The sequence below is a fragment of the Scatophagus argus genome, chromosome 10 (assembly GCF_020382885.2).
Source record: "Scatophagus argus isolate fScaArg1 chromosome 10, fScaArg1.pri, whole genome shotgun sequence".
NCBI classification, from domain to species: Eukaryota; Metazoa; Chordata; class Actinopteri; family Scatophagidae; genus Scatophagus; species Scatophagus argus.
The window spans coordinates 22,977,762-23,004,342 of NC_058502.1; the positions used below are offsets into that span (position 1 = coordinate 22,977,762).

Consider the following 26,581-nt stretch of genomic DNA (forward strand, 5'->3'; position numbering starts at 1 on the left):
AGTTATTAACTAAACAAAGTGACTTTTGGTGCTACTTTTTATGAGCTGTTTGCTCAACCTATTTAAAGTGGGATGAATCTCATGAATTGATTGCAAGCACTGCTTTGGGAAAAAGTTTCACACATGTGAAAATAAGATGAACATATTCATCTTTTGGGTCACATGACTCTTGATGGTTTTTGTGTTTGTGTTTATGTTTGTCTGTGGTAGAAGAAACTTCTTTCATGTTAAAAGAGAATTTGACCAGAGCAAATTTTAGCATAGACTTGCAAGTAGCACTTTTGCTCAATATGCATAATAGTGAATTCATGCATTTTTAAAGATGCAGTTTATTTAATAATTTATGCACTCATTTATTTTTTTTTGATTGGCCTTCATGATCAGCCTTTTTGGTAGGTGCTTGAGAACCTGAGCACCTACGTAATCGACACATAATCAGTTCTTCTTCAATTCAATTCAATTTTATTTATATAGCACCTTATACAATCAAAATTGTCTCTAGATGCTTTACAGAGACACAAAGCCTGAACCCCCGAGCAAGCAGACAGTGGCAAGCAAAAACTCCCTTTTAACAGGAAGAAACCTTGAGCAGGACCCAGTTCTTAAATATATCCTCAATGTGTCTTGGCTGCATTCACAATGATATTTAGAACAGATCACAAAAGATGCATGTTAATACCAGGTGTAAAGAGGGCCACAGTCACACAGTCTGCAGACGTATCCATTAACCCCAAACTCAACCCAATACATTTTGTGGCTGTGATGGATATTACTTGCTGGTAAAACTTCATGGGGAAAGTTGTTTTTTGAATGCTATGGAATGGAAAAAAAAACATTTAACTTTGTTAAGATCATAAATTATTCTAATTCCAACATCAAGTGCTCTTGTTAAGAACTCAAAGACAGATTGTCAACAGAAGCTAGTGAAACAGTGCTTGTCTGTATCAGCCCAGTATATCAGCAGAGCAGTATATCGATCTAAACATAATTTACACAATGGCCTTCATCTCACACCAGGTGTGAGCAGCTACACAATGAGCTTTTGCCTGCAGCTGACAGCCAGTGATGGCACACCTGTTGGCATGTAAAGAGCACACCTTGTTTGGGGTTTGAGCCAGAACAAAGACTGTTTTTTTAATCTGCAACAGAAAAGAAGATAACAACAAATGTATAAAGATGATCTGATACTTTCAAACTACAGTGGAGAAGCCTGAGGTTTATATTTTATAATTATTCATACAATACAAGAAATAAGTGCTGCTGGTGCTGCTGCTACTACTACTAGATCCATGGTCTTTTAGCTTCACTATTTCCTCCAGTATGACACGCAATAGCTGAACACTATGTGGTGATGTAGTGCAAATTTGAAAACACACTCAGGAATAGTTATGCAAACTCAAACTGAACCTACAAGAAAAGAGTGCCAGCACCAGCTTTAAAATGCTCAGCTTTTACAACACAAGAACTGACCTTGTGTCAGTATGAGATCAGTATGACACACCGATAAAGCAAGACAGTTTGAAGTTAATGCGAGTAAGCGATGCGAGTCATGTGAGTCATAAAAGAGATAATGTTGAATATGTGTTGCATTTTCCTGATGGTGTCTGGACCACACAGACTCACACACACACACACACACACACACTGTCACTGACAATCAATAATCACACTTTCTATTTTGTCCTTTTTTTCCTCCAACTTTCTACTCTTCACCTTCACTTCTGCTCCCTCATTTCCTTCCACCTTCTCATATTTCTTTTGTTCCACTTCTTCTCTCTCTCTCTCTCTCTCTCTCTCTCTCTCTCTCTCTCTCTCTCTCCCCCTCCTCGTGCCCTGAAGGCCCGGTTCAGCCTGTGGTCTTGCTCTTCTTCCAACTGTAATACATTAGGAGGATTAACATTCCTACAGTAAGCCGCTGCAGCACAGACCCAACCTACCAAGCTTTTCTGTCCTCTTCTCCAGCCCCTGCAGCTTGTGCTGTCTTGCATGTAATTTCCCGTTTGCCTTAGAACTCCCCCACCATCCTAATAACAAACTCCAACATGCATGCCATGCGCACAAATGTAGGTTCTGTTTGCGAGTCTTTACTCCTGGTATACAGGCTTACATACACTATGCTAACAGTGTCATTTTGCTATCTGAAAAATCAAATCCTGTGATCGACAGGGGAATGTATTTAGGTTAATTTAGTTTCAACAGATCACAATAAAAATAATCTTGTCCATCTTGTCCATCTTTTTTCTTTTCTTGTTTTTAAGGTTCATTTTAATTTTTTGGTTTTGTTATTTTCATGTTATAATGTTGTCATAACAGACATTTTTCAGCATAATACTGGTCTTATTGCATAATTTTCTGATTTTCATAAAATAACAATGTGTAAGAACGCTATGTAAATGCATTTGTTGGAAAGCACGTTCCAATGTTTGATTGCAGCTATTTAAGTCTAAGTTACTTCATGACAATGTAAATATATCTTTGTGATCTTCACTGAATGTCATAAATCCTAGAAAGTAAATGTGTTTGGATACATCATAGCAGATATTGACTTATGTGAGCTTAAATACAAAGAGTATATAAAACCAAACAGAACAAAAATTTCACAACAAATACACACACACACACACACACAGAGAGAGAGAGAGAGAGAATCCCATTGGTTGTGGTTGCCTCTGTTGGCTAAAACCTATTCCAGACACCTCTAATTGGCCAGTATTTATCCAGGAGCCCAGGAGAGCAGAGTGCACTCAGGGCTGTTTTCACATGGGATCAGCCGAGGTCCAAATCCCAATTTCACAGAGAAAAGCCCCACACTCACACTGCATCATCTAGCAAAAATTGGCCCCTGCCGGCCTGTTTATTCAATATGACTGTCCTGATTTAGCTCATTGTTTCTGAGCTTCTGTTCTTCTGGCAGCAACTGAGTTTAAAGGTGCTAGACTTTATAATATATAAACTTTAGCCTGTGGCCACCAGCATTTTCTAAATTATCACTGTTGGAATCACTGGAACCTCCAAAAGAAAGTCTATGAGTTAATCACACCTAAACAACCTGCCACTGTTAGCATCTTATAAGCTCCATTTTTACTGTGTTGTTGGACGTACCTCATGCTGCGTGATCGTAGTAAGTGTGCCTTTTAAATAAGACATGGTAGCAGGGATCTACTTAAACTGAGGTCTGACGGAGCAGGCTTCAGCAGGAAGACGCTGGGACAGTTACCTGCTCTCTAATGCCATCTACTGGACATAAATAAAATGTCCAGCAGGAAAAAAAATATTGTGTCAGTATCATCCATACACTCGCCTTCACTGAGCATTTATAAACAGTAAAAACATGCAGTAGGTAGTGTTAGAAGTGTTTATGAATGTATTTGTTAACAAAGATTGTTCACAGTGGTGGTTAGCACTATCGCCTCAAGTCGAGTCCAGATCTGGGCCCTTTTGTGTGGAGTTTGCATGTTCTCCTTGTGCCTGTGTGGGTTTTCTGCTGGTACTCCAGCTTCTTCCCACAGTCCCAAAAACATTAGGTTAATTGGCTGTTCTACATTGCCCCTAGGTCTGAGTGTGTGTGTGCGTGATTGTCTTTGTGTGTCAGCCCAGTGATTGATTGGTGACCAGGGTGTGTCTCACCTCGTACCCGTGGTCAGCTGGGAGCTGGGATAGGGTCCAGTGCCCCTGCATGGATGGATGACAGTGTAGTCAATAATCATCAGCTGTACTCATCTAAAATATGTCCTTAGTGGAGAAATTCTAACTGTTGATTAATACTGTACATAATAAAAACTTGCTAAACTTGATTATAAAGTTTGCTTATAAATGCTAAATAAGGAGTCCTCCTGCTGTGGACACAGAGCCATCATCGTTACAAAGTCGTGCTTCGTAGGCTTTAAAAGGGAAATGTGAAAGAAATGGGTGTTGAGTTTTAGCAAGAAAACCAAAACCAAGAAACAAAACTTATTTCTGGAGTTTTTTTGTTATTTTGTTTTGTAGTGTTCCTCAGCTGTGCACACGTATAAAACCAGGAAAAGTATGTGAAACATTTTTGAAATTGAAAATTAAAAAAAAAAAAAAGAAGGAGGGAAAAAAGAAAGAAGCCATATGGTTCATCAGTGATGACAGAGGGACTGTAGCCTGTTAGCAGTGACCAAGTGTACATAAACAGTGTTTCCTACAATGTGCATGCTAAAACCTTATAGTGATGCACTATAGTCCTGGACAGTAATGCTCTTGTTCCCTTACTGACTCCAGACCACATCATACGGTGACTTAGAATGGATCTAGGCCTGTTGCCGTGAATTCTGCATACTTTCATTATTGTAAGGAACACCACAGCGTTACAGTGTGCAGAGTGTTTTTGCTGTGCATTCAGGTAGTCAATAACTTTTATTATTATCACAAAGGCATGAAAGCTTACAGTTGCTTGGCTAAACTAATATAATCTGTCTCTGCATTATGTGTATTTTTGTTACATTTTGGTAATGATAGTTTTGTAATTCAGGTGAAAGTGGAACTTGGAAATCTGCATTGAATGCACTTGTGTTGCTACACCCAAATTTTCTTTCTATTTTTTTTTTGATAACGTGTAAATGATTTGTTAATCAGATGTTCTCTGTCTTTGCTGTGCTTTGTAATGGTATTTTGTTCATTTGAGTGGGGATGGTGCATGGGTTAGGGGAACGTTATTCTCCTTTAATTGTCCCCTGTGGAGAGTATATTTACCACGTTCACGTGTTTTGGTAAGAGGGTGAGAAGCTGGAAATCAGCTGACCTACAATGTACCTGTGATTATCAAATCAAATCCTGCTGACTGAAGATATATACATATGTATATCTCACAAAGTTGCGTTTCTCCAGACTGATCAGCACACCTGTTAAAACTCTGAACCACAGGTGTGGCCACGTGTATGCTAAGTGACCTGTTATTGGCCCCTCTCCGTGTCTGTCACCTGCGTGTTTCCCATGCCTACGTGGGCAAAAAAAGACTTCTGCTTGGAGTATTTCAAGAAGTGCAAGGTTAGTTCACTACCTTCCTGTCTGGCCTCGAGGTGAGTACACTGCATGGCCCCCATGATGCCTTTGTTCCACTTCTCTATAACCTAAAGTTCTCATGGGACTGTTTTTCCAACAGATGTCTCACATGTGGACTTTGGGCCTGCTCTGCTTCCTCACTGGTGCATCATATGGTAAATTGACTTTTATTTTTGCACTAATTTTTACATCTTATTCCACCCTTCCAACAATAATGAGATTATTCCAGCTCTTCACTGAAGCTATATAAAATTTACTGTGAGTGCACTATTCAGACCAAAGACTCCATGTTGTTTTTGGCTATACAACACAATCAGTTGCAAATATTCTGCATGCATGTCTTATTTTTTACACATTTCATCCTGACATATTTGGTATGTTGAAGTGATAGTTTAAAATAACGTTCTCTGCATATGACTGCACAGCATGAGGTTGTAATGACTAACTCAAGCAAGCTGCTTCTTATTAAATTTTGATGTTGTTCCTGAAAAACTAATCAATAATTGGTGGCACAGGTTTTAGATGCTATAACCTTCTCCATTAAAGTACTTGTTTGAAAACTGAGCCAAATGTTGTTGTAGCTTCAGTTTAGTTTAAGATCTTGAAAATGTGAAAACTTCATGACCTGAGAGCATTATAAGTTTCATCTGAGTTTCCAGTATATAATATCAAAACTGAATCATTATGAAATTCACACCATATGGGAATCTGAGGGTTTGTCTCAGTGGTGTGACCTCCATGTCCACAGCGGCTGAGGTCTGTTTTAATGAGCTGGGTTGCTTTAATGACCTGCCTCCTTGGGGGGGTACTGCACAGAGACCAACCTCTGTCCTGCCCTGGCATCCTGATGACATTGGCACCCGCTTCCTTCTCTTCACCCAGAGGAACCGTTACTACCAGGTAAGAGATTTCATTTTCTTTTGTTTGGTACAACTTAACAATCAGCTTTTGTATCTCCACTGATGCATATATGTGCCATTGTGGGGACACAAGTAAATTATTTTAAGGATAGGCTAACATTTTTTCAAATCAATAATCAGATGCCCAGACTCACATGTGTACATTCAAAGGGTTATTAGTCGCTGTAATTCCGTCTCTTGTCCTGTAGACTGCATGGCCATAAAGATCTCTTTGTACAGCCGTTACAGTGTTAATGATGGGGGACAAAATCCACTTTCCTCCTTCTTTTGCAGTGCACTCTTATGTTCAGATGAAGTCACCATGAGGCTTCAGCTGTTGGAGTTAGAAAAGTTAAATTTCATTCAGTTTCAGTATGAACTTCCCCCCCTGTCCTTGCAGTAACACCGGGAAGGCATTTGATTCGAGAAAGACTAGCTGAACTTGATGATGATAACAATAGTAATACCTGTGAGAAGGGTTCTCTTAGGAACCATTTCTGTTAAGTTTTATCCAAAAACTAGGACCCCAAAAAGCAGATGCTAACTCAAGAGGAAATGAAAAGGAAGACTTTTACTGACAGAAACTATTCACACTATTTACAAAAGCCAAAGGCAAGTCCAAATATTCAGGTTTTTCAAAGAACAATCCAAAGCAGGAACCAGGCAGCTTGTGAGTGCATATGGTCAACAAACAGGTGAATACAAACTGTCCAAATAAAGAATCCCAGCTTCCAAACAAGAGATACGAGAGGCCCGCCAGAGCTGGCTGGGCAGGTAAACCAGAGGCGAGGCAGCAAACCCGAATGAACACACAAGAAGCAACAGCTAGTCCAAAGGTCAAAAGGCAGTCCAGGCAAAAAGGTAGAAACCAAGCCTGACATGAATATCACTATAGTGAAGGTGGACTGAGAAGAACAGTTCTTAAAATAGACACAGGAGTTGGGTTGATTGCCTGAGATGGACAACAGGTATGCAGGAAGGCAGATGACTGGAGGAGGACAGGGACCGCCCAGTTCTGCTGGCTCAGGTGAGACACACACACACACACACACACACACACAGAAGCAAAGAGGGGAGCAGGAAAGAAGCACAAAGAAGAGAAGACTGGTACAATCCTAACAATTACAGCAACCAGTAATGCTTTTAAGACGCATATGGTTGCGGGAGTATTGTAAGCTCTAAATTGCTCTTCTGTTGAAACTTGACAGGAGATCAAGACAGATCAAACCATCCATGCCTCGAACTACAGTGGAATGAAAAAAACTCGATTCATCATTCCTGGTTATTTGGAAAAAGGAGATGAGGACTGGCCACAGGCAATGTGTAAGGTAAGAAAACACACACTGAAAAACTCCATGAACTTCATGAACGTTCGTTGAAACAATACTCAATGTGAAGAACAGACAATGACTGTTTGATCGATAGGCTTCTTAAAAAATTAGAATGTGGGTATGTTACTGATGTTGCCTCTGGCACTGAGAGCAGTATTAACTCAGTGAAGCATAGGGCAAAAATGAATGCCTCTAAGTAGTTTGTGGTCATCTGTTATAGCACAAATTTGTTCACACATAAGCACTTTATGAGCACCATAGAAACTGCAAAATAATAAAACTCTATTTCAATTTGGAATGGCTCTTACAAGAAGAGTCTTCAACATGAAATAAATATGCAAGTCTGCAGGTGTATGTGGATTAATGTCCAAGCCTAAATACATTCTGTAGTAAAATACAAGTCCCGCAAAGTGGTAGTAGTCATATGTGAAGTACCATACAGGAATCATTTAAGTCAGGGTCCTGTAAATACTTCACAATAAAAGTCTTGGAAATTAATGGCTTCTGTCAAGTGAAACACCTGAGGGTTTTTAATCTGAAATGGATACAGGAAAAGAGGAGAGCTGATTAACAGTTTAACGCAGTATCAAATATTTAACAGGGAAAAATGAGCTGATGCAAAAAAAATGGAGGTTTCATACTAAAATATGAGCTAATATACGTCTGAAAGAAAGAGTTAGAGTATTTGTAATGTCATATATGGTGACAACCATTTTGATTTAGAACCCTGCTAGGTTTGTTTTGCACACTTTTGGTGAAGATAACACATAACATGCTTTTACTGTAACTGACGCCTTCAGTTATCATATGTTTTTTATGTTTCTTGTTAATACTCTGCTGTTCTCTTGGGTTTGTTGCGTCTGTTGTGATGTTTCATGCAAAACTCCCTTTTACTGTGAAACAATGTCTTATTGTTAAGCTTTCATATGGGTGGCTGTAGCTCAGAAGGCAGAGCAGTCGTCCACCAAATGGAAGGTCTGGGTTTGATCCCTTGCCCCTGCAGTCTACATGCCAAAGTGCCCTTAGGCAAGACATTAAACGCCCAAATTACTCCTGATGACTGTTCCATTGGTGTGTGAGTGTTTGTGCGATGAGCAGGTGTGACCTAGCATGGTATCCTCTGCCACAAGTGTATAAATGTTTGTGTGAACGGGTGAAAGCTGGCTTGTGTTCTAAAGTGTTCTGGGTGGTCAATCAGGCTAGAAAAGTGCTATATAACCAGATCGAAGAGTACTATATTCGTAATTTTTTTAAAAGTGTATGGACTGACCATTTAACCCTAAGTTGCATAAACCTTGATGCTGTGTCTAGGTTATGCTCACATTGGAGAATGTGAACTGCATTGCTGTGGAGTGGAAGAAAGGTGTGAAGACTCAGTATGCCCAGGCTGCCAATAATGCCAGAGTGGTGGCTGCCCAGGTGCTATCCATGATCACATTCCTCATGGTAAATATAGCACTTCATTGACTGACAGGCTTACTGTGCCTAGGTCACAGCAGTGTTCTCTAAATATGTATTATGTATATTAATATGTATAATATATATAATTAATATATAATGAACGATTGGTAGAGTGATTGAGAAAATGACAAGACAAAGACAATTCTTTATACAGAGATGTTTATTTAAATTTCGATGCATCTGGAGTAGCAGTTTCCTACTGCCTCGAACTTTTGTTTGAAGCTAACAGCCTGGATTTATCTCTGTATTGGACACAGAGAGATAAAACTAATACTTATATTCTCATCTGATTTCTAGTAAGACAGCAGACAGACACATTCCCTTAAAGTTTGGTCAAGTTCCTTTAAAGGAGTATTACAACAGCTTAATATTGTACTTCCATAAAGATGGGGTAGTCATCACAGAAGCCAAAACTAAAATCAACTAACAACTAATCACTAACAGAAAGGGTAGAAAGGGCCCAGACAGAAGCTAGATGGACAGTGCTCAGAGGATATATTGTGTGTTGTATGTACTGTGTGCTATATTCAAACCTAACATACACATTGCACGATGCAGGGCAGCTACAAGCAGGAGGCAGATAAGTTCCACATTATTGGACACAGCCTGGGAGCTCACGCTGCAGGAGACGCTGGCAGCAGGATCCCTGGCCTCACTCGTATTACAGGTAAACATACTGCAGTACTTACCCCTTATAACGGTCTGTTAGCTGAGAAATAAGCAACAACTACTGCTCGTTTATGGAATGACTTGTTTTTTTTCATGATTATCTTTAAAGAAATATCATGTATAACATATAATGTATCAAATGCATGTTGGGGTATTTGAATTTCCAAAACACAATGATTTGTAGTATTATTACATTGTATTTTTTGTATATTTGTATATATAATTGTATTTAAACTAATATTTAATACTGTTAATTCAATTCAATTTTCAATTCAATTCAATTCAGTTTATTTATATAGCGCCAATTCACAACAAAAGTTATCTCATGACACTTTCCAATTAGAGCAGGTCTAGACCAAACTCTTTAATTAAATTGTAAAATAGAGAGAGCCCAACATTCCCCCTTGAGCAAGCACTTGGCGACAGTGGCGAGGAAAAACTGCCTTTTAGAAGGCAGAAACCTCGGAGCAGACCCCGGCTCAAGATGGGCGGCCATCTGCCTTGACCGGTTGGGTTGAGAGAGAGAGAGGGAGAGAGAGAGAGAGAGAGAGAGCAGGAGAGCGACAGAGAGAGCAAGGGAGAGAGGCAGAGGGGGTGGGGTGTGAGAGAAGGAGCACACAAGCAGAGATGCATAGCAGCAGTAATAATACCAGAAGTATCGAAATGTAGATAATGATAATGACAATGACGTATACAGAAGGTATTATGGTGATTTTGATAACAATGGTAGTGACAATAATGGTAGTAGCTGTACTGAGTCTTAACAGATTTAAATCAGATTATGACTAAACAGTAGTAATTGCAGTAGGTTTTGAGCAGGACGACAGCAGGACGGCAGCAGGAGGTCCAGTCATGATCGCTAGGAATCTGTGGGACAAGAAAGCACAGGGACTCCAGGGAAGAAGTTGAGTTAGTAATATGCATTAATGGGACATGAATGTGTGCAGAAGGAGAGGGAGAGGAAGAAAGAGCTCAGTGCGTCATGGGAGGGCCCCCGGCAGTCTAAGCCTATAGCAGCATAACTAGGGGCCGGCCTAGGCCAGCCCTAACTATAAGCTTTATCAAAGAGGAAAGTTTTTAGTCTACTCTTAAATATAGAGAGGGTGTCCGCCTCCCGGACCGAAACCGGAAGATGGTTCCATAGCAGAGGAGCTTGATAACTAAACGCTCTGGTTCCCAGTCTACTTTTGAGGACTCTAGGAACCACAAGTAGCCCTGCATTTTGGGAACGCAAAGTTCTGGTGGGATAATAGGGTACTATTAACTCTTTAAGATAGGATGGTGCCTGACCGTTCAGGGCTTTATAAGTGAGGAGGAGAATTTTAAAATCTATCCTGAATTTTACAGGTAGCCAATGTAGAGAAGCCAGAACAGGAGAAATATGGTCTCTCATGCTGGTTCTTGTCAGTAGTCGTGCTGCAGCGTTCTGGATTAGCTGGAGAGTCTTTATGGATTTACTGGGGCAGCCTGATAGAAGGGAGTTACAGTAATCCAGTCTAGAGGTAATGAATGCATGGACTAATTTTTCTGCATCTTTCTGACTCAGGATGTGCCTAATCTTTGCGATATTTCGGAGGTGAAAGAATGCAGTCTTTGAAATATTTGCATTGTGCGAGTTAAAGGACATGTCCTGGTCAAAGATAACTCCTAGATTTCTTACAGTGGAGCTTGAGGCCACGGCTAAGCCATCTATCAATGCAATATCACTGCATAATTTATTTCTAAGGTGTTGGGGGGCCCAGAACAATAACTTCGGTTTTGTCTGAATTGAGAAGTAGGAAGTTGCTGGTCATCCAGGTTTTTATGTCTTTAAGACATGCCTGAAGCTTGACTAGCTGATTTGTTTCATCTGGTTTCATTGATAAGTACAATTGCGTGTCATCCGCATAACAATGAAAATGTATGGTGTGTTTCCTAATAATATCACCAATGGGGAGCATATACAGGCTGAATAATATTGGCCCAAGGACTAACTTTTGAGAGTGTGGACGATGTATCATTAACATGAACAAATTGAAATCGCTCTGATAAATAAGACTGAAACCAGCTTAATGCAGTTCCTTTGATGCCAATTAGGTGTTCCAATCTGTGCAGTAATATAGAGTGGTCAATGGTGTCAAATGCAGCACTAAGGTCTAACAGTACAAGGACAGAGATAAATCCCTTGTCTGATGCCAGGAGGAGGTCATTTGTGACTTTGACCAATGCTGTTTCTGTGCTATGATGAGCACTAAAGCCAGATTGAAAAGTTTCAAATAAGTTATTATTTTGAAGAAAGTCATATAACTGATTGGCGACTGTTCTTTCAAGGATCTTGGAAAGAAATGGAAGGTTAGATATTGGTCTATAGTTGCTTAAAACCTCTGGATCAAGCGTGTGTTTTTTAAGGAGAGGTTTGACTACAGCTATTTTAAAGGACTGGGGTACATAGCCTGTTATCAGGGACAGATTGATCATGTCTAATAGACAGGTGCTAAGTAAGGGTAAAGCTTCTTTGAGAAGTTTGGTAGGGATGGGGTCTAAGAGGCATGTTGTTGGCTTGGATGAATATATGAGTGAGTATAGCTGATGGGGATCGATAGGTGAAAAGCAGTCAAGATGATTATCTGTTTCTACTGTTGGTTCTAAGACACTAATGTTTGATGTTACATCAGGATCAGCTGAGGTCAGTAGGTGCTGAATTTTGTCTCTAATGTTTAAGATCTTGTCGTTAAAAAAGGTTATGAAGTCATTGCTGCTAAGGGTCACAGGGATACAAGGCTCAATAGCACTGTGGCTCTCTGTCAGCCTGGCTACAGTGCTGAAGAGAAACCTGGGATTATGCTTGTTATCCTCAATTAATTTTGAGTAATAGGCTGCTCTGGCAGTCCGTAGGGCCTTCCTATATAATCTAAGACTGTCTTGCCAGATTGAGCGAGATTCAATAAGTTTGGAGGAACGCCATTTCCTCTCAAGTTTTTGCACATTTTGTTTTAATTTGCGAACCTCTGTATTATACCAGGGTGCAAGTTTCTTTTGCTTTATGAGTTTCTTTTTTATCGGAGCAACAGAGTCTAAAGTTGTCCTTAGTAAACTTGCAGCACTGTTCACGAAATGGTCGATTTCAGAGGGATTATTATATTGTTCACTCATATGGGGACATGATACTGAAGTTAATGACAATAGAACTGTTTCTTTAAATTTAGCCACAGCACTATCAGACAGGTATCTAGTGTAGGAGTTTTTTCTTGGTGGTATGAAGTCAAATAGTATAAATTCAAAAGTTATTAAACAATGGTCAGACAGAAGAGGATTTTGTTCAGAGACAGTTAAATGTTCTACATCTATACCATATGTCAAAACAAGGTCAAGAGTGTGATTGAAGCAATGAGTGGGTTCATGTACACACTGACAGAAGCCAATTGAATCTAAGAGAGAGATAAATGCTGCGCGAAGGCTATCATTACTATCGTCCAAGTGGATGTTGAAATCACCCATAATAATAACTTTATTAGTTTTAAGGACAAGACTCGATAGGAACTCTGGAAATTCCAGTAAAAATTCAGAGTATGGGCCAGGAGCGCGGTACACTACAACAATAAAAATTGGTTGTATTCATTTTCAATGATTCCAAGCTTGGCGCTGACACACACTGGCCCAAGGCCAGTATATAAGACTGCGGCAGCTTATGACATTACCTTCCCGGTTAGAACAAAGATTGGACTTCTGTCTGATACCACTAATTCGTTTTGGCAAGAAGGGAAATGTACAGCATCTTCAAATTCAATTTATTTATTCATATAGCACCTTATACAATCACAACAATTGTCTCTAGATGCTTTACAGAAACCCAGAGCCTGAACCCCCGAGCAAGCAGACAGTGGCAAGGAAAAACTCCCTTTTAACAGGAAGAAACCTTGAGCAGGACCCGACTCACAAGGGAGAACCATCCTGCTGATAGTAGGCAGGACTAAAGAGACAGTTCACCCCCAAATCAAAAATACTTTCCAATTAGAGCAGGTCTAGACCAAACTCTTTAATTAAATTGTGAAATAGAGAGAGCCCAACATTCCCCCTTGAGCAAGCACTTGCTCAAGGGGGCGAGGAAAAACTGCCTTTTAGAAGGCAGAAACCTCGGAGCAGACCCCGGCTCAAGATAGGCGGCCATCTGCCTTGACCGGTTGGGTTGAGAGAGAGAGAGGGAGAGAGAGAGAGAGAGAGCAAGGGAGAGAGGCAGAGGGGGTGGGGTGTGAGAGAAGGAGCACACAAGCAGAGATGCATAGCAGCAGTAATAATACCAGAAGTATCGAAATGTAGATAATGACAATGACAATGAAGTATACAGAAGGTGTTATGGTGATTTTGATAACAATGGTAGTAACAATAATGGTAGTAGCTGTACTGAGTCTTAACAGATTTAAATCAGATTAGGACGAATATGCATCTACTCATGGACAAGAGGCTCACATTTGTGACACAGCAAGTCGTAAACATTAATGTTGTCATCCTTCACTGAACTGTGATGTTAGCTAACGTACTAAACTAGCCTCTTATCCATGAGTAAATCCCTTTTGCATGGTGATACAGAAAGAGCAATAGCAGAGCCCTGAGCTCAGCACTTTTCGGATGAAGTGGAATGGACATTTTCGTCTAACATCTGGAAAGCTTTCCCAGAAGAGCCGAAGGTTAGAGCTCTGCAAAACTGCTTATGCATTTATGATGCTATGTCATTAAAGTCCCTGTTGGTGTAATGGTCAGGTGCCCCAATACTTTAGTCTATGCAGTGTATGTAAGTAGAACTACAGATAGGAGAAATATGTATAATTTTAATGTTGGAGTGAACTGTCCCTTTAATTTTGAAATAATGCTCATCTAGGTTGCTGAGGCAGCTATGTTTCTACATTGGAATCTGTCCTTGTACATGTTTAATTATTTAAGATTTACACAGTTTATAGAAATGTGCTGCAGTACTAAGGTCAGATAGAATACAGCGGCTTTCTTTCTCTGCTTAGGACTAGACCCAGCCGAACCTTACTTTCAGGACACCGATGTCTCTGTTCGTCTGGACACCAGTGATGCCACCTTTGTGGACGTCATTCACACTGATGGACTTTCTTTCGACCCCAAACTCGGTAAAAATATCACTGATGCTCACAGTGAAACAGATCGACTCTAGTCCAGAGTATTCTGTACCTGTAAGTCGTAATTGTTTTAGAATGACACAATTCTTATTGAAAAAATGTGAAAACAAAATTCAGTGCTTTTAAAGCCTTTTTAAAACCATTAGCCAAAGTGATTTCTGTTTTCATCCTCTCAGGTCTGGGGATGTCACAGTCTGTGGGCCACATTGACTTCTACCCCAACGGAGGAGAGCTGATGCCTGGCTGCACCACCAACAGAGGCGACCCCACTGACCTGGATGCCATCTGGGAGGGTAAGATCAGTAGAGATGAACCAACACATTTTCATGGAAATGCTATGACTACAATGATAAGTTGGTATTTTTTTCAGCTATTTGGTTTCTTTCCATTGTTTGTCAAGTCAATGTGGGTTCAATAAAAGTAGCAGAAGTCTGACAAATATTTTACCCTTTATCATGCTATGTGATTCTGTATTTTATCTTTCACACTAATTAGAAAATATCACATATGAGTGACATTGTTATGAAATTAAAAAACAAAAAAACCTTTCAACTTTAAATTTTCAAATGCAAGAACTCAACCACATTCCATTCTAGTAACCCTGTCTCCTAGAAAATACGTTTATGTACCACTGGTAATTATGTTTAGAAGAAGTGAGAAGTGTGTGAAGTGAAAGAGGAGCAGTGTGTGGTTAGTGTTGGGCAACAAAAGTACTCAGGAGATTTTAAGCAGGTCAAGCAAAATTTTAGCAAAGTAGATATATTGTGTAAACCTATCATGCTTCAAGTCACAGTGGACTTTGAAATTCAGTTCAGGTCATTTATATAGCGCCAATTCACAACAAAAGTTATCTCATGACACTTTCCAGTTAGAGCAGGTCTAGACCAAACTCTTTAATTAGGGGCAGTCGTGGATCAGCGGTTAGGGTGTTGGACCCGTAACCGGTGGATCGCTGGTTCGATTCCCCATACCGGTGTCCATGGCTGAGGTGCCCTTGAGCAAGGTACCTAACCCCCACTGCTCCCCGGGTGCTGCATGCGGTCGCCCACTGCCCCGGGTTTGCTGTGTGTACGTCACTTGGGTGGGTTAAATGCAGAGCACAAATTTTGTTGGAGTGAGTTCCCTCCAATGACAAAACATCTCACTTTCACTTTCACTTTCACTTTAATTAAATTGTAATACAGAGAACCCAACATTCCCCCTTGAGCAAGCACTTGGTGACAGTGGTGAGGAAAAACTGCCTTTTAGAAGGCAGAAACCTCGGAGCAGACCCCGGCTCAAGATGGGCGGCCATCTGCCTTGACCGGTTGGGTTGAGAGAGAGAGAGAGAGAGAGAGAGAGAGAGAGAGACAAGGAGAGAGAGGGAGAGGGGGTGGGGCATGAGAGAAGGAGCACACAAGCAGAGATGCATAGCAGCAGTAATAATGATAGAAATATTATATTATATTAATATTAATACGGTTACTTTTGTAAATGAGCAGTATATAAGACTAATACTAATAGTAATGTTTTAAGTTTTTGGAAACAGGATTGAATCTTGCATGCACAGGAAAAGAATAACAACAAACTAGTATATTGTCTGAACTGGTCCTTTGAAAAACATCACTCAGCAGTTAAGTAGAATTTATTCAATTTATATTTTTTATTTTCTGACCACTTGAGAAGTTAGAAACACAAGTGTTTATAGCGTCAGTGAATATTCTGCTGAGTCTTCTTTCAACTTGTCAAAGCATGTTTCTAAGACATATTAGCAGGCATTCAAGTCAGCACTCTCCGGAGTCCTCAATATTTATCTATGTATATTCTATTTTGAAGAAAACACAGGTAGTAGAGCTTGCCCTTTAATTCATGTCAAGCTAAGTAATGTTTGTTTTTTGTTTCACAATTGTCAAAGATGGTTAATTCAGGCAGGGCGGCACGATGGTGCAGTGGTTAGCACTGTGGCCTCATAGCAACAGGGTTCCAGGTTCGAATCCCGGTCTGGGCTCTTCTATGTGGAGTTTGCATGTTCTCCCTGTGCCTGTGTGGGTTTTCTCCGGGTACTCCGGCTTCCTCCCACAATACCAAAAACATGCACATTAGGTTAATTTAAAATACTCTACATTGCCCCTAGGTGTGAGTGTGAGAGTGTGAGAGTGTGTGGTTATCTGTCTTTGTGTGTTGGCCCTGCGATTGACTGGCGACCAGTCCAGGGTGAACCCCGCCTCTCGCCCGTAGTCAGCTGGGATAGGCTCCAGCTCCCCCGCGACCCTGACGGATAAGCGGTATAGAAAATGGGTGGGTGGATGGATGGATGGTAATAAGAATATAATCACGAGGTGTTCACGGTAATCTGCTATAGATGAATGAATCTGTTCTCCAATGTTACCCTGACAGACCTATCCATTCTGTTTTAAAGCTTATCATCTTTCACTGTACTCAGCACAGAGGTTGCTCAGATGATATATTATATCGGATCACTGTGTATGGACAGAAATACTGTTTATAATGTGAATTCCTGAATAGTAAGTATCTATAAGCTTTTTTTTAGTGATCCTTGTAATATTTGTTGTTAAAGGTGTACTGAGGTAGCAAATAACATGACATGGTTTGGCCAAGTTTGAGTCCAAAAGATTTTGAAATTATTTTGATTCTGACTATTCTAATCGTCTATTATCACCTTCAGCGCTTTCATTTGTTTCTATCTGCAGAATGTTGACTGACTCATGCCATATTGAGCGCTCTGTCAGTGTTTATTTGTATTTTTCCGATACTAAATCCAAGGTTTCTCTGTCTATGTTGGTTTCTCTTTTGAATAAAATGTATCTGTAAACAGGCAAGAACATGATGTGACCTTTGATATACTACTCACGCTCTTCCCACAACACGACCAGTCTACAGGCATCATCACAGATCAGTTTTCTATACATAATGCAATGACTCATACATCCTATTTTTCAGGGTGCAGAAGCTCAGTGGAATATTGGAGTTCTCCCAATGGAAAAAAAAAATCATAAAGAAACCGCCAGGCCAGAAGAGTTATCCCTGCTGGGCCAGTCTGAGCAAATATTTTCTAATATGGATGACAACAGCCTTCTTTTGAAATGTGCCGCTGAGTAGCAAGGCTCAAGTGGCAGCATTGGTACCATGCCTGGGTCTGGAGGGCGGTGGGGGGGAGTGGGGATTGGGAGTTGGCACAGCTGAATGTACCACTTTTGATCATATAGATAAGACAGGGAGAGTGGGAGCCAGGGCTGCATAGCTGGAGGTCTTGGAGTGCCTGGTGTTTGCCCTGTCGTCGAAGAGAAAACACCAGAAGCCATGACCTCGTTCTATGTTTGTCTCACCCTGTCAGTCTCTCTGTCTCGCATTCTTACTCTGACTCTAAAATTCTCATTAATATTTTTTTTTTTTTTAACTGGTGCCAACTATAAACTTCTTCCTGAGTCTATTTTTTCCAGCTGATTTATTAACAATTATTGTATGGAAAATCATTATGTTTTCAGAAGAAGAACAAATCAGAAGAAATCTTTTTCATGGTCAACAATGCATAATGACCACACTTGGCACTTCGGTTATTGACATTCAAGACTCAAATCCGCACTCACCTCTTCGTTTATTCCACTTACTTTAACCTTGTTTTAACACTTTATCTCTCACTCTAACATCTCCCCTTTCTTGTCATCATCATCTCTTCCAATCTCTTGCCAGGTACTAAGAAGTTTGATGCCTGCAACCATGTCCGAGCATACCAGTACTACAGTGAGAGTATAGTTAAACCCCAAGGCTTTGTGGGATTTCCCTGCTCTAACAAGGACAGTTTTTCTGCTGTAAGTCTTTGCTTCAATAAGAGTGTTAAAGTGTGTTTCAGTAGTGCCTGACCAAGTGGGTATTTTTTTTACAGTATATACGTAATGAGACATTAATGATTCTAAAAATTCTAAAAACTCAAATCATTTTGGTTGGTGCATGTTCAAAAGCGTTTTAGACTGAGCGATCTGAACTGGAAGTGTTGTAGCCATGTTACACTCAGGTAGAATTCTTTAAATGCTAAGATGTGTAGTTTGAGTGCTTCTTCTCCTACCTCCTTTAACATAAATAATCTCATTGTAATAAGGAGTGCAAGACAATTTTAATCAGAAGAAAGGAGATTCTGTTATCAAACATAAGTTTGTGATTATTAGCATTGCAGTTGACCTCCTTACTGATTGCTCTTATATTTTGACTTGACCTTATCTATGGAGGAAGAAGTATTAAAATCATTTACTTAAGTAAAAGTAGCAGCACCAAATGTTCAAGTACCAAAATGTAAAATAACATAAGTAAGCACATGTGCAGAATGGGCCTTTTTGATAGTGAAATTGTTGTCTACACTATATATTGTATTTAGTTTTTATTGCATTTATTGACACATAAGTAGCTTTGCAATGCTGTAACTGGTTGGTATGAAACAAATTTTATCCTTATTCTGATCTAGGCCTTTAAAAGTGCATCAGTTTATTTATGTACTTAATTAATTACATTTTGATTACAATTAATTATGTAAATTATTTATCTGCAAAGTAAACAGCAGGATCTGTCATATAAATAAAGTAGAATAAAAACAAAACTCTAAAACATTGTGTAGAGTATGTAGTGTAATAGCAAGAGGGTTCCAGGTTCGAATCCCGGTCTGGGCCCTTCTATGTGGAGTTTGCATGTTCTCCCTGTGCCTGCGTGGGTTTTCTCCGGGTTCTCCGGCTTCCTCCCACAATACCAAAAACATGCACATTAGGTTTATTGGCTACTCTAAATTGCCCCTAGGTGTGACTGTGAGAGTGTGTGGTTGTCTGTCTTTGTGTGTCAGCCCTGTGATTGACTGGCGACCAGTAGTCACTCTCGCCCGTAGTCAGCTGGGATAGGCTCCAGCTCCCCCGCGACCCTGACGGATAAGCGGTATAGAAAATGGATGGATGTAGTGTAAAGCATCACTTACATACTAGGATTAGGCAGTCACAATAGCAAGCCAAAGCAGCTTGCTTGATTTAAAAGACAGTGACTCCTGACTCATGGCTTAAAACCATGCCACATCATGCTCCAACAGCGCTTCTGATGGTCGGGGCCACAGCCGATGCGTCTGGGAGGCGTCTTAGGTCCTCAATTTGAAAACCAGCTCAGGGCTATCAGATTGACTCAGACAAGAGAAGGGGCCCATATCTCCACTGTTGCAGTATGGCAGCCACCTGTTGTTGTATGACACTGATATGGTTGTGAAACCATTTCTTTGGTTTTAGAAGTTGATTCAGCTAGATTGGATTTGTGTTGCGACAGAGGGGGCCGATCTAAATGGACTTCCCTCATGTCTTCCATGGGGAGAGCTTGTATCTGCAGCTGTTGGTGTTAATGTCAGTTTATCCCTGCTTTGGACACATGTTCCCGATCAAAGGAGGCCCAGAGAGTGCCGAGCATGACCTCATATGACTATGTCCCTGTTGAGAGATGACAGCACCTCCTTGTCGTTCACCTCGTAAACGCTCCCTGGTGTTATTCCTGCAGCCATAGCTGACAGCCACAAAGTCATCTTATCCCCACACAGTAACTTATTACAAAACCAGCAACAGTCTCCACCTTCATATTTATAAGGTGGCAATCTGCAACCTTTTTAAGGAGTGTAGGGGGTAAGTCTTGACCCTGACTATTCATTGATAGAAGATTCTTACAGTCCATCACAAGGTGAGCTCATTCTTCACACCTCACCATGTCCTTGTCTCCGCAGGGAAAGTGTTTCCCATGTGCCGACATCAAATGTCCTCTGATGGGCCATAATGCTGACAAGTTCTTCTCTATGACTGATGGCATTTCAGAGACGAAGTACTTCCTCAACACCGGCAGTTCAAAGCCTTTTGGTCGTAAGTATCCTGCTCTCCCTGTGTAACATGGGCTGTAAGACCTGATCTTTTAGATTTCGCTGTGAAGAACATCTGAAACCTTTTCATGTAATTAATGCCCAGAGAAAAAAAAAAGTGTTTTCATGCTTTCAGCTCAACTGAAGTATAATATACAAAGTGTTGGATGGGCTGGTATTATTCTTCACCCCCGTGACCTTGTAAAATCCTTTGAACTGAATTTGTGTGGATTCAAAACACTTTGACATCCACTAAAACAAAGCTATTTTTTTATTGTGCTGAAAACTTTACATGACAAATCTGTACTTTTTGGCAATATCAGTATGGTGAGCTTTTACACCTTTCTCCATATGTTCTTTGAAAATATCATATGTATCAAGGTGTTGTGGCACTACATGTGGAGCTATGGTGAAATCATGTGACTGCCTGCTATTTCTTTCCATTTCTAGGTTACAGCTACAAAGTTGTTGTTACTTTGGATGGTCCCAGCTGGACCAACCCAGGCTTCATGTATGTAGCACTGGCTGGAGACTTGGACAGCACCAAGGAGTATCAGCTTCATGTGTAAGAATATTAAACCATTGCTCTGTGGTGGGGCGGCACGGTGGTGCAGTGGTTAGCACTGTCGCCTCATAGCAAGAGGTTTGAATCCCGGTCTGGGCCCTTCTGTGTGGAGTTTGCATGTTCTCCCTGTGCCTGCGTGGGTTTTCTCCGGGTTCTCCGGCTTCCTCCCACAATCCCAGAGACATACACATTAGGTTAATTGGCTACTCTAAATTGCCCCTAGGTGTGAGTGTGTGAGTGTGTGGTTGTTTGTCTTTGTGTGTTGGCCCTGCGATTGACTGGTGACCAGTCCAGGGTGTACCCCGCCTCTCACCCGTAGTCAGCTGGGATAGGCTCCAGCTCCCCCGCGACCCTGATGGATAAGCGGTATAGAAAATGAATGAATGTTCTGTGGTGCTTTTCATCCACATGACATCTTAGACTACTGAAGAGGGCCTTCCTCCTTCTCAGGATGTTGCCAAGGCTGAGAGTTTGAACAACTGTACCTTTTCTGATCTGATTATGTGAGTCCCTCCTGCCTAAATAACAGTTCTGGTCAGGTGCACTCATGATGTCATTTTGCAGCTCAGCCACTGTACTGCATTTCATACCAGGTACAGGCAGTCGTTATTATTGTTTGAGACTGCAGTTTCACTAATAGCCACTAGATGGTTGACTGTGAAAATCTCAGACTACAAAGGTAAGTTTAAAGATGTATGGTGCATGTTTCATTGCTGGCTCCACTCCTGCCCTCTCTCTATCAAGCAGATGTAGAATTTCTGGGTCAGCCACACTAAGAGGTGGTGAGTGGTAATCCCAAACTCCATAATGTTTAGTGTTGTTTAGTAAGAGAAGCCGTTTACGACTCCATCATTGGACCAGAAGCCTTTCCCTCATGAACTGAGGATGGCCAAGCCTAACATGGCACCGGCCAAGTACTGTTTGAGAGGAGGTAACAGGCTCTGATGTGATGGTTCCGTTTACATAAATTAGAATAACGTGAAAGTATACTGAAGTTTGACTTAAAAAAATTAATGTTTCAGAAATGGATAAATTCCATATCCAATTCTATCCACTTTTGCCTCTGTGATTTCACAGTAAGAGGGATACGCAAATCACTATAACAGAAGTCTATGTGAATCAAATTGCAAATCATTTTTCTTTGCTTTCACACAAAATGCATTCAATGAACGGATTTTCCCAAGTCCATAAAGTCTCTTCTCATTCATACTCCTCCACTTGAAAACACTTAATATCTGCAGCACACCTTTCAAATGCTAACACCCCCCTAAATTAAATTAACAGCTTAACAGCACAATGGCACCTTTTGTAATCGTATTGAAGGGTACTGAAAGTCTCAGTAGGACATTTACAATAAAATTTAATAATAATCATTCCAAACAGGTGATTACAATTTCACCTGAGGGCCTACGAGGTGTTTTTAGTTCATATAGAGGAAGGACTTGAACCCTCACAGTGCTGTGCAGTATGAGTCATTATGGTGCACATGTTGTTTTTGCTTTGTCTGTAACTATTGTTGAAGCCATGGAATTTTAGGAGTTTTATTTTTAACGTGTTTTTCACAAGTAAATTACTGTATGCAGGGATTTAGAAAGCACATATAGTAAAAGATATTGAAGCAAACTGTTGCATTTCCGGTTCATTTTTGTTACATGTATTTCAGTCCAGTCAGAAATTGGCCAGAAAAAGGTGTGATTGTTACTGGACAGTATGTATGCAGTCACTGCAATGAAACTGCAATATGTAATGAGTAGACATCATATCACCATCCAGCTATGTTATAGTAATTGTTCAATTCCTCAGGTGCTCAGATTGTACTGCCAAAGTAATCTAAGAAGAAAGATTTTCAAAAATAAAAGCATTCCTACATTTCATGAAGTGTGTTTCTCCAGAGGTATGCTGATACCTGGAAGGACCTATGAGTTGCTGATTAACGCTGAAGTGGACGTGGGTGATGTGACAGAGGTGAAGTTTCGGTGGAACAACCATATTTTAAACCCCCTGAAACCCAAGTATGGTGCATCCAAAGTGGAGCTGCAGAGAGGAAAGGACAAGAACATGTAAGTTTGTCTTTCCTGTAAACGTGAGAGTTAAGTGGCACTCCTCCACCTTTAATGTGGGATGATACAAAGTGAAAGTGTGAAAATCGAGCACTTGCACAGAATTTTTTTGAATGTCTATGACCTTCATCTCTCTTTCAAACATCATCTTCAGGAAGCACACAATACAAAAGCAGAGAATGTTGAGAAAGTCAACATCAATGAATTAGTAGGTCAAAACTTTTAATGTCCTCAGTTCCCAAATACTTACTGAAGAGCACCTTACTGACAAAAGAAAAGATGATGCACAAAGTCGGAAACATGCTCCTGTCCCACCTTTCTAGAATGTGCTGCAAGGTGTTAAATTCAGAATGAGTAAATATTTAAAAAAAAACCAAAATTGATCAGCTCGGACAGGAAATATCTTGTCTTTGTACTGTATTCAGTAGAATATCATACAATATATTTACACATGTATATGTTACACAGTCTATGCATGTATTCATAATGAAACAACAACAACACCATGTTTAACACTTTAGAAATAAATCTTTTAAATTTTCAACAATATGGGCCACTGAATGTTTGCTAAAAACCTATTTTCAAACAAAGAAACTAAAATAATATCACCCTACAGCATAGTGTTATCAATGCTTGGCTCTCTGAGACCCCAGAGAAGAGTTAACACGTCATTCCCTGCTGATTAAACATCTATGAGATAAAGTATAGAAGTCATTGTGTAGTAAGATGATAAAGCATGGGTACAATTGTTCTTTTCTGGTGTGGGAAGATGGAGACATTTCTAAGAATTACTGAACAGAACTCGGATGTGTTTTCATTCTGCCAGACTGTTGCAGTTCTCTGCACTACAGTAAATGACATGGACCGGTGATGGCCAGTAGAGGGCAGTATGGGACTGCCCCTGTGCCCTCTAGTGATGAGGGCAGATGTGTTGTTAGCTGGTGTGTTGGAGAACATCTTGAAGATGTATCTATATGTTATTTACTGGTGTAAATTACTGATGTTTATTTACTTTATGATCCTTTCCTTTTATCAGCAACAATACAATACATCCGCCAACAGATGTAAAATATAGTGATGAGTAAAAGAGTCAAAACTTGACAAAACAATTTAAATTCCAGATTTATTTATTATTTCCAACAATCAGTGCCAACTACAATTTATCCATCTATGCTAATATTAGTGAATGAGAGCAGACTCTGATGTTTAGGCTGAATTGATTAAACTTGTTATCCTCTCTCATTCTCTCTGTATTTTATCTCCCTTTCTTCACAGCATCTTATTCTGTGGAGCAGGGAATGTGGTGGAGAATGCGATCCAGTCTGTGCTTCCATGCCAAGCTTGAGCAGCCACAATCACCATGTCGCTCAGCGTCTTTCAACAAAACCTCTGCACCTCTCTCTCATTTCATCCCTTCATAATAAGAAGAATAAGAATAAATAGAATTCTCTCCCTCTTTCTGTCTCACATATATATATATATAGTCTCATGGTCTGTGATTAATTAATCGAAATTAATCACATACATCAATTTTGGCTGTTATTTTCAATTCAAATGAATTTTGGAAGATGGAGGAATCAATGAATAATTGACAAGGATTTTAAAGATCAATGTCTCTTTTATTTCAGAATGAGAACATTTATTCATTGTCCATATTCACGCTCTCTTCAATGTCGACACCATGTCTACAATACTGTGTATTCAAGAATAAACTAGACAATGACAGGTTAACATACAGTGCAATTTCTAGATGCTGTCTGTAAGGCCTCTGCTAACCTCCTGTCCTCTACCACAAAACTGGTCCGCAGTCCATTGCAATCCATTTTGCAAGGGAGTTACCAAAGAAACAATCGAAGAACTCCCACTCTCGGAACTTGCGGTTACGTAGGGGGCTAAAATGAATGGGTCCAAAATGTAACTTTTATGGAATATTTTTTTTTTTTCTGCCAATTTTCAGTATGTTTTCAGCATAAGCGGTAGAAACAATAAATATAGTTCCATTAGATTAGATTTTCAAGGCTTTTTTGTAGTGAAATACCTTTCTGTATTATTATTGAAATATTTGCAGTGTTACATGACAGTTTACAGCATTCACCATTTTGGTTTCACATCAATCAAGACCCAAGTTTTTGTTTTGTTTTAACCATTCTTTTAATGTCTGTCTTAGCTGATCACAAAAACAAAACCATATAACTGTGGTTATGTTCAGGTAATGATGATTGAAGTTAGCCTACTGTAACATAATGTTGGTAGTTGTAAATCATTAACAGACTCTTTAATTTCCCTTGGGATCAATAAAGTATCTATCTATCTATCTATCTATCTATCTATCTAGCTATCTAGCTATCTAGCTATCTCAGACAAATCAGCATACATTAGCTGAAAGCTAGCGCTTTTGGGCAAAATTGTCTCCTTCGTAAGAAAAACTAGGGGGCATTAATATTTTTTCTTTTCAATTCTGATTTATAATTGATACTATATTTGCAAAAACTAAAATAAAATTTGGACTTTTTTTGTCTAGAAGTAGATTAAAATAACTAATTTAGCTATTTAGCTCCATTCACTTCCGTTCATTAGGGAGTGCCCTCTAGGTGAATTGCAGCCAATTATGGTACAACGGCATTCATAGGGAGTGTAAATAAATATAATAATACATTTTATTTATAAGCACCTTTCTCAAAACTCAAGGACACTATACAAAAATAAAACAAATAAGACAAGGATAAAACAATTACAAACACAGCAGATAAAAGCAACACAGTATAAAATGGGACGGTGTAGTTAGAGAGAGTGCATACATAACCTCATGTTTAAGTTAGCACGTCAATGTTGCGGCACTGCTGAATATGAAAAAAATCAGTGACAAGATCAGGAAGTGCATATTTAGCTGTTGGTTTACAATCTTCATTCATTATTAATCAGTCTTTGTGGTAGACTGAGAATTCACATAAATTCACATAAAACCATCTCTGACAACTTCATTGGTATTTATAATCCCCCCCATTACTGCAGTGTTATTACTGTCACTTTAACTGGCTCAACAAGAGCAGCAATACAAGGGACACTTGACATGTCCAACTGTTAGCGTCCCTTGTCTTTCTCTCTCCTCACAAAGCTAACTGTTCCTCACTGCCAAGGCCTGTCAGAACAAGGAGAGAGTAAATATTACTCTTACTAATGATGAAAGACATCAGACTCCATTTGTGCAAACAGACATCAACATTAAATTACATGGTGAGATCGCTGCTTTCTCCTGCTCATTTGGATACAGAATGGTCCTGCACAAAATCTTGTCTAATGTGTCACATATATCTGTAATTCCAAAAGGCCTCTGCATGTGTGTGTGTGTGTGTGTGTGTGTGTGTGTGTGTATGTGTGGGTCTGCAAAGCACTTATTAATCTGTCCGTGGCCTTTCGCTGGCTTATGAAGTCCTGATTGTGTGTCATTGTTTTGGCTTCATTTATTTGAACACACACCCCGTAATCATGCTCGCAAATATACAGCTTTAAAAAGGCGAGCTGCCATTTTCATCATGGTACTAACAAAGTGCATTTGAAATCACTCTGACTTCCCCTGAGCTGAGCCAT

The 26,581-nt window shown here is 39.9% G+C and overlaps 1 protein-coding gene across 2 annotated transcripts; it reads left to right on the top strand.

Annotated features, from left to right (window-relative positions):
- Positions 1-4,900: 4,900 nt before the first annotated feature.
- Positions 4,901-24,374, top strand: LOC124066470 (inactive pancreatic lipase-related protein 1-like). 2 transcript variants are annotated; one of them, XM_046402858.1, is made up of 13 exons: positions 4,901-5,010; positions 5,126-5,180; positions 5,774-5,925; positions 7,133-7,252; positions 8,567-8,701; positions 9,275-9,383; positions 14,377-14,496; positions 14,682-14,798; positions 18,196-18,314; positions 20,240-20,372; positions 20,819-20,933; positions 22,826-22,993; positions 24,269-24,374. In XM_046402858.1, exons 1-13 carry the CDS (start codon positions 4,957-4,959, stop codon positions 24,336-24,338), a joined length of 1,467 nt encoding a protein of 488 aa, XP_046258814.1. In that variant the 5' UTR covers positions 4,901-4,956; the 3' UTR covers positions 24,339-24,374. The 2 variants fall into 2 exon arrangements, with proteins under 2 accessions (XP_046258814.1, XP_046258815.1); XM_046402859.1 differs by having other exon boundaries at positions 4,916-5,042.
- Positions 24,375-26,581: the final 2,207 nt, after the last annotated feature.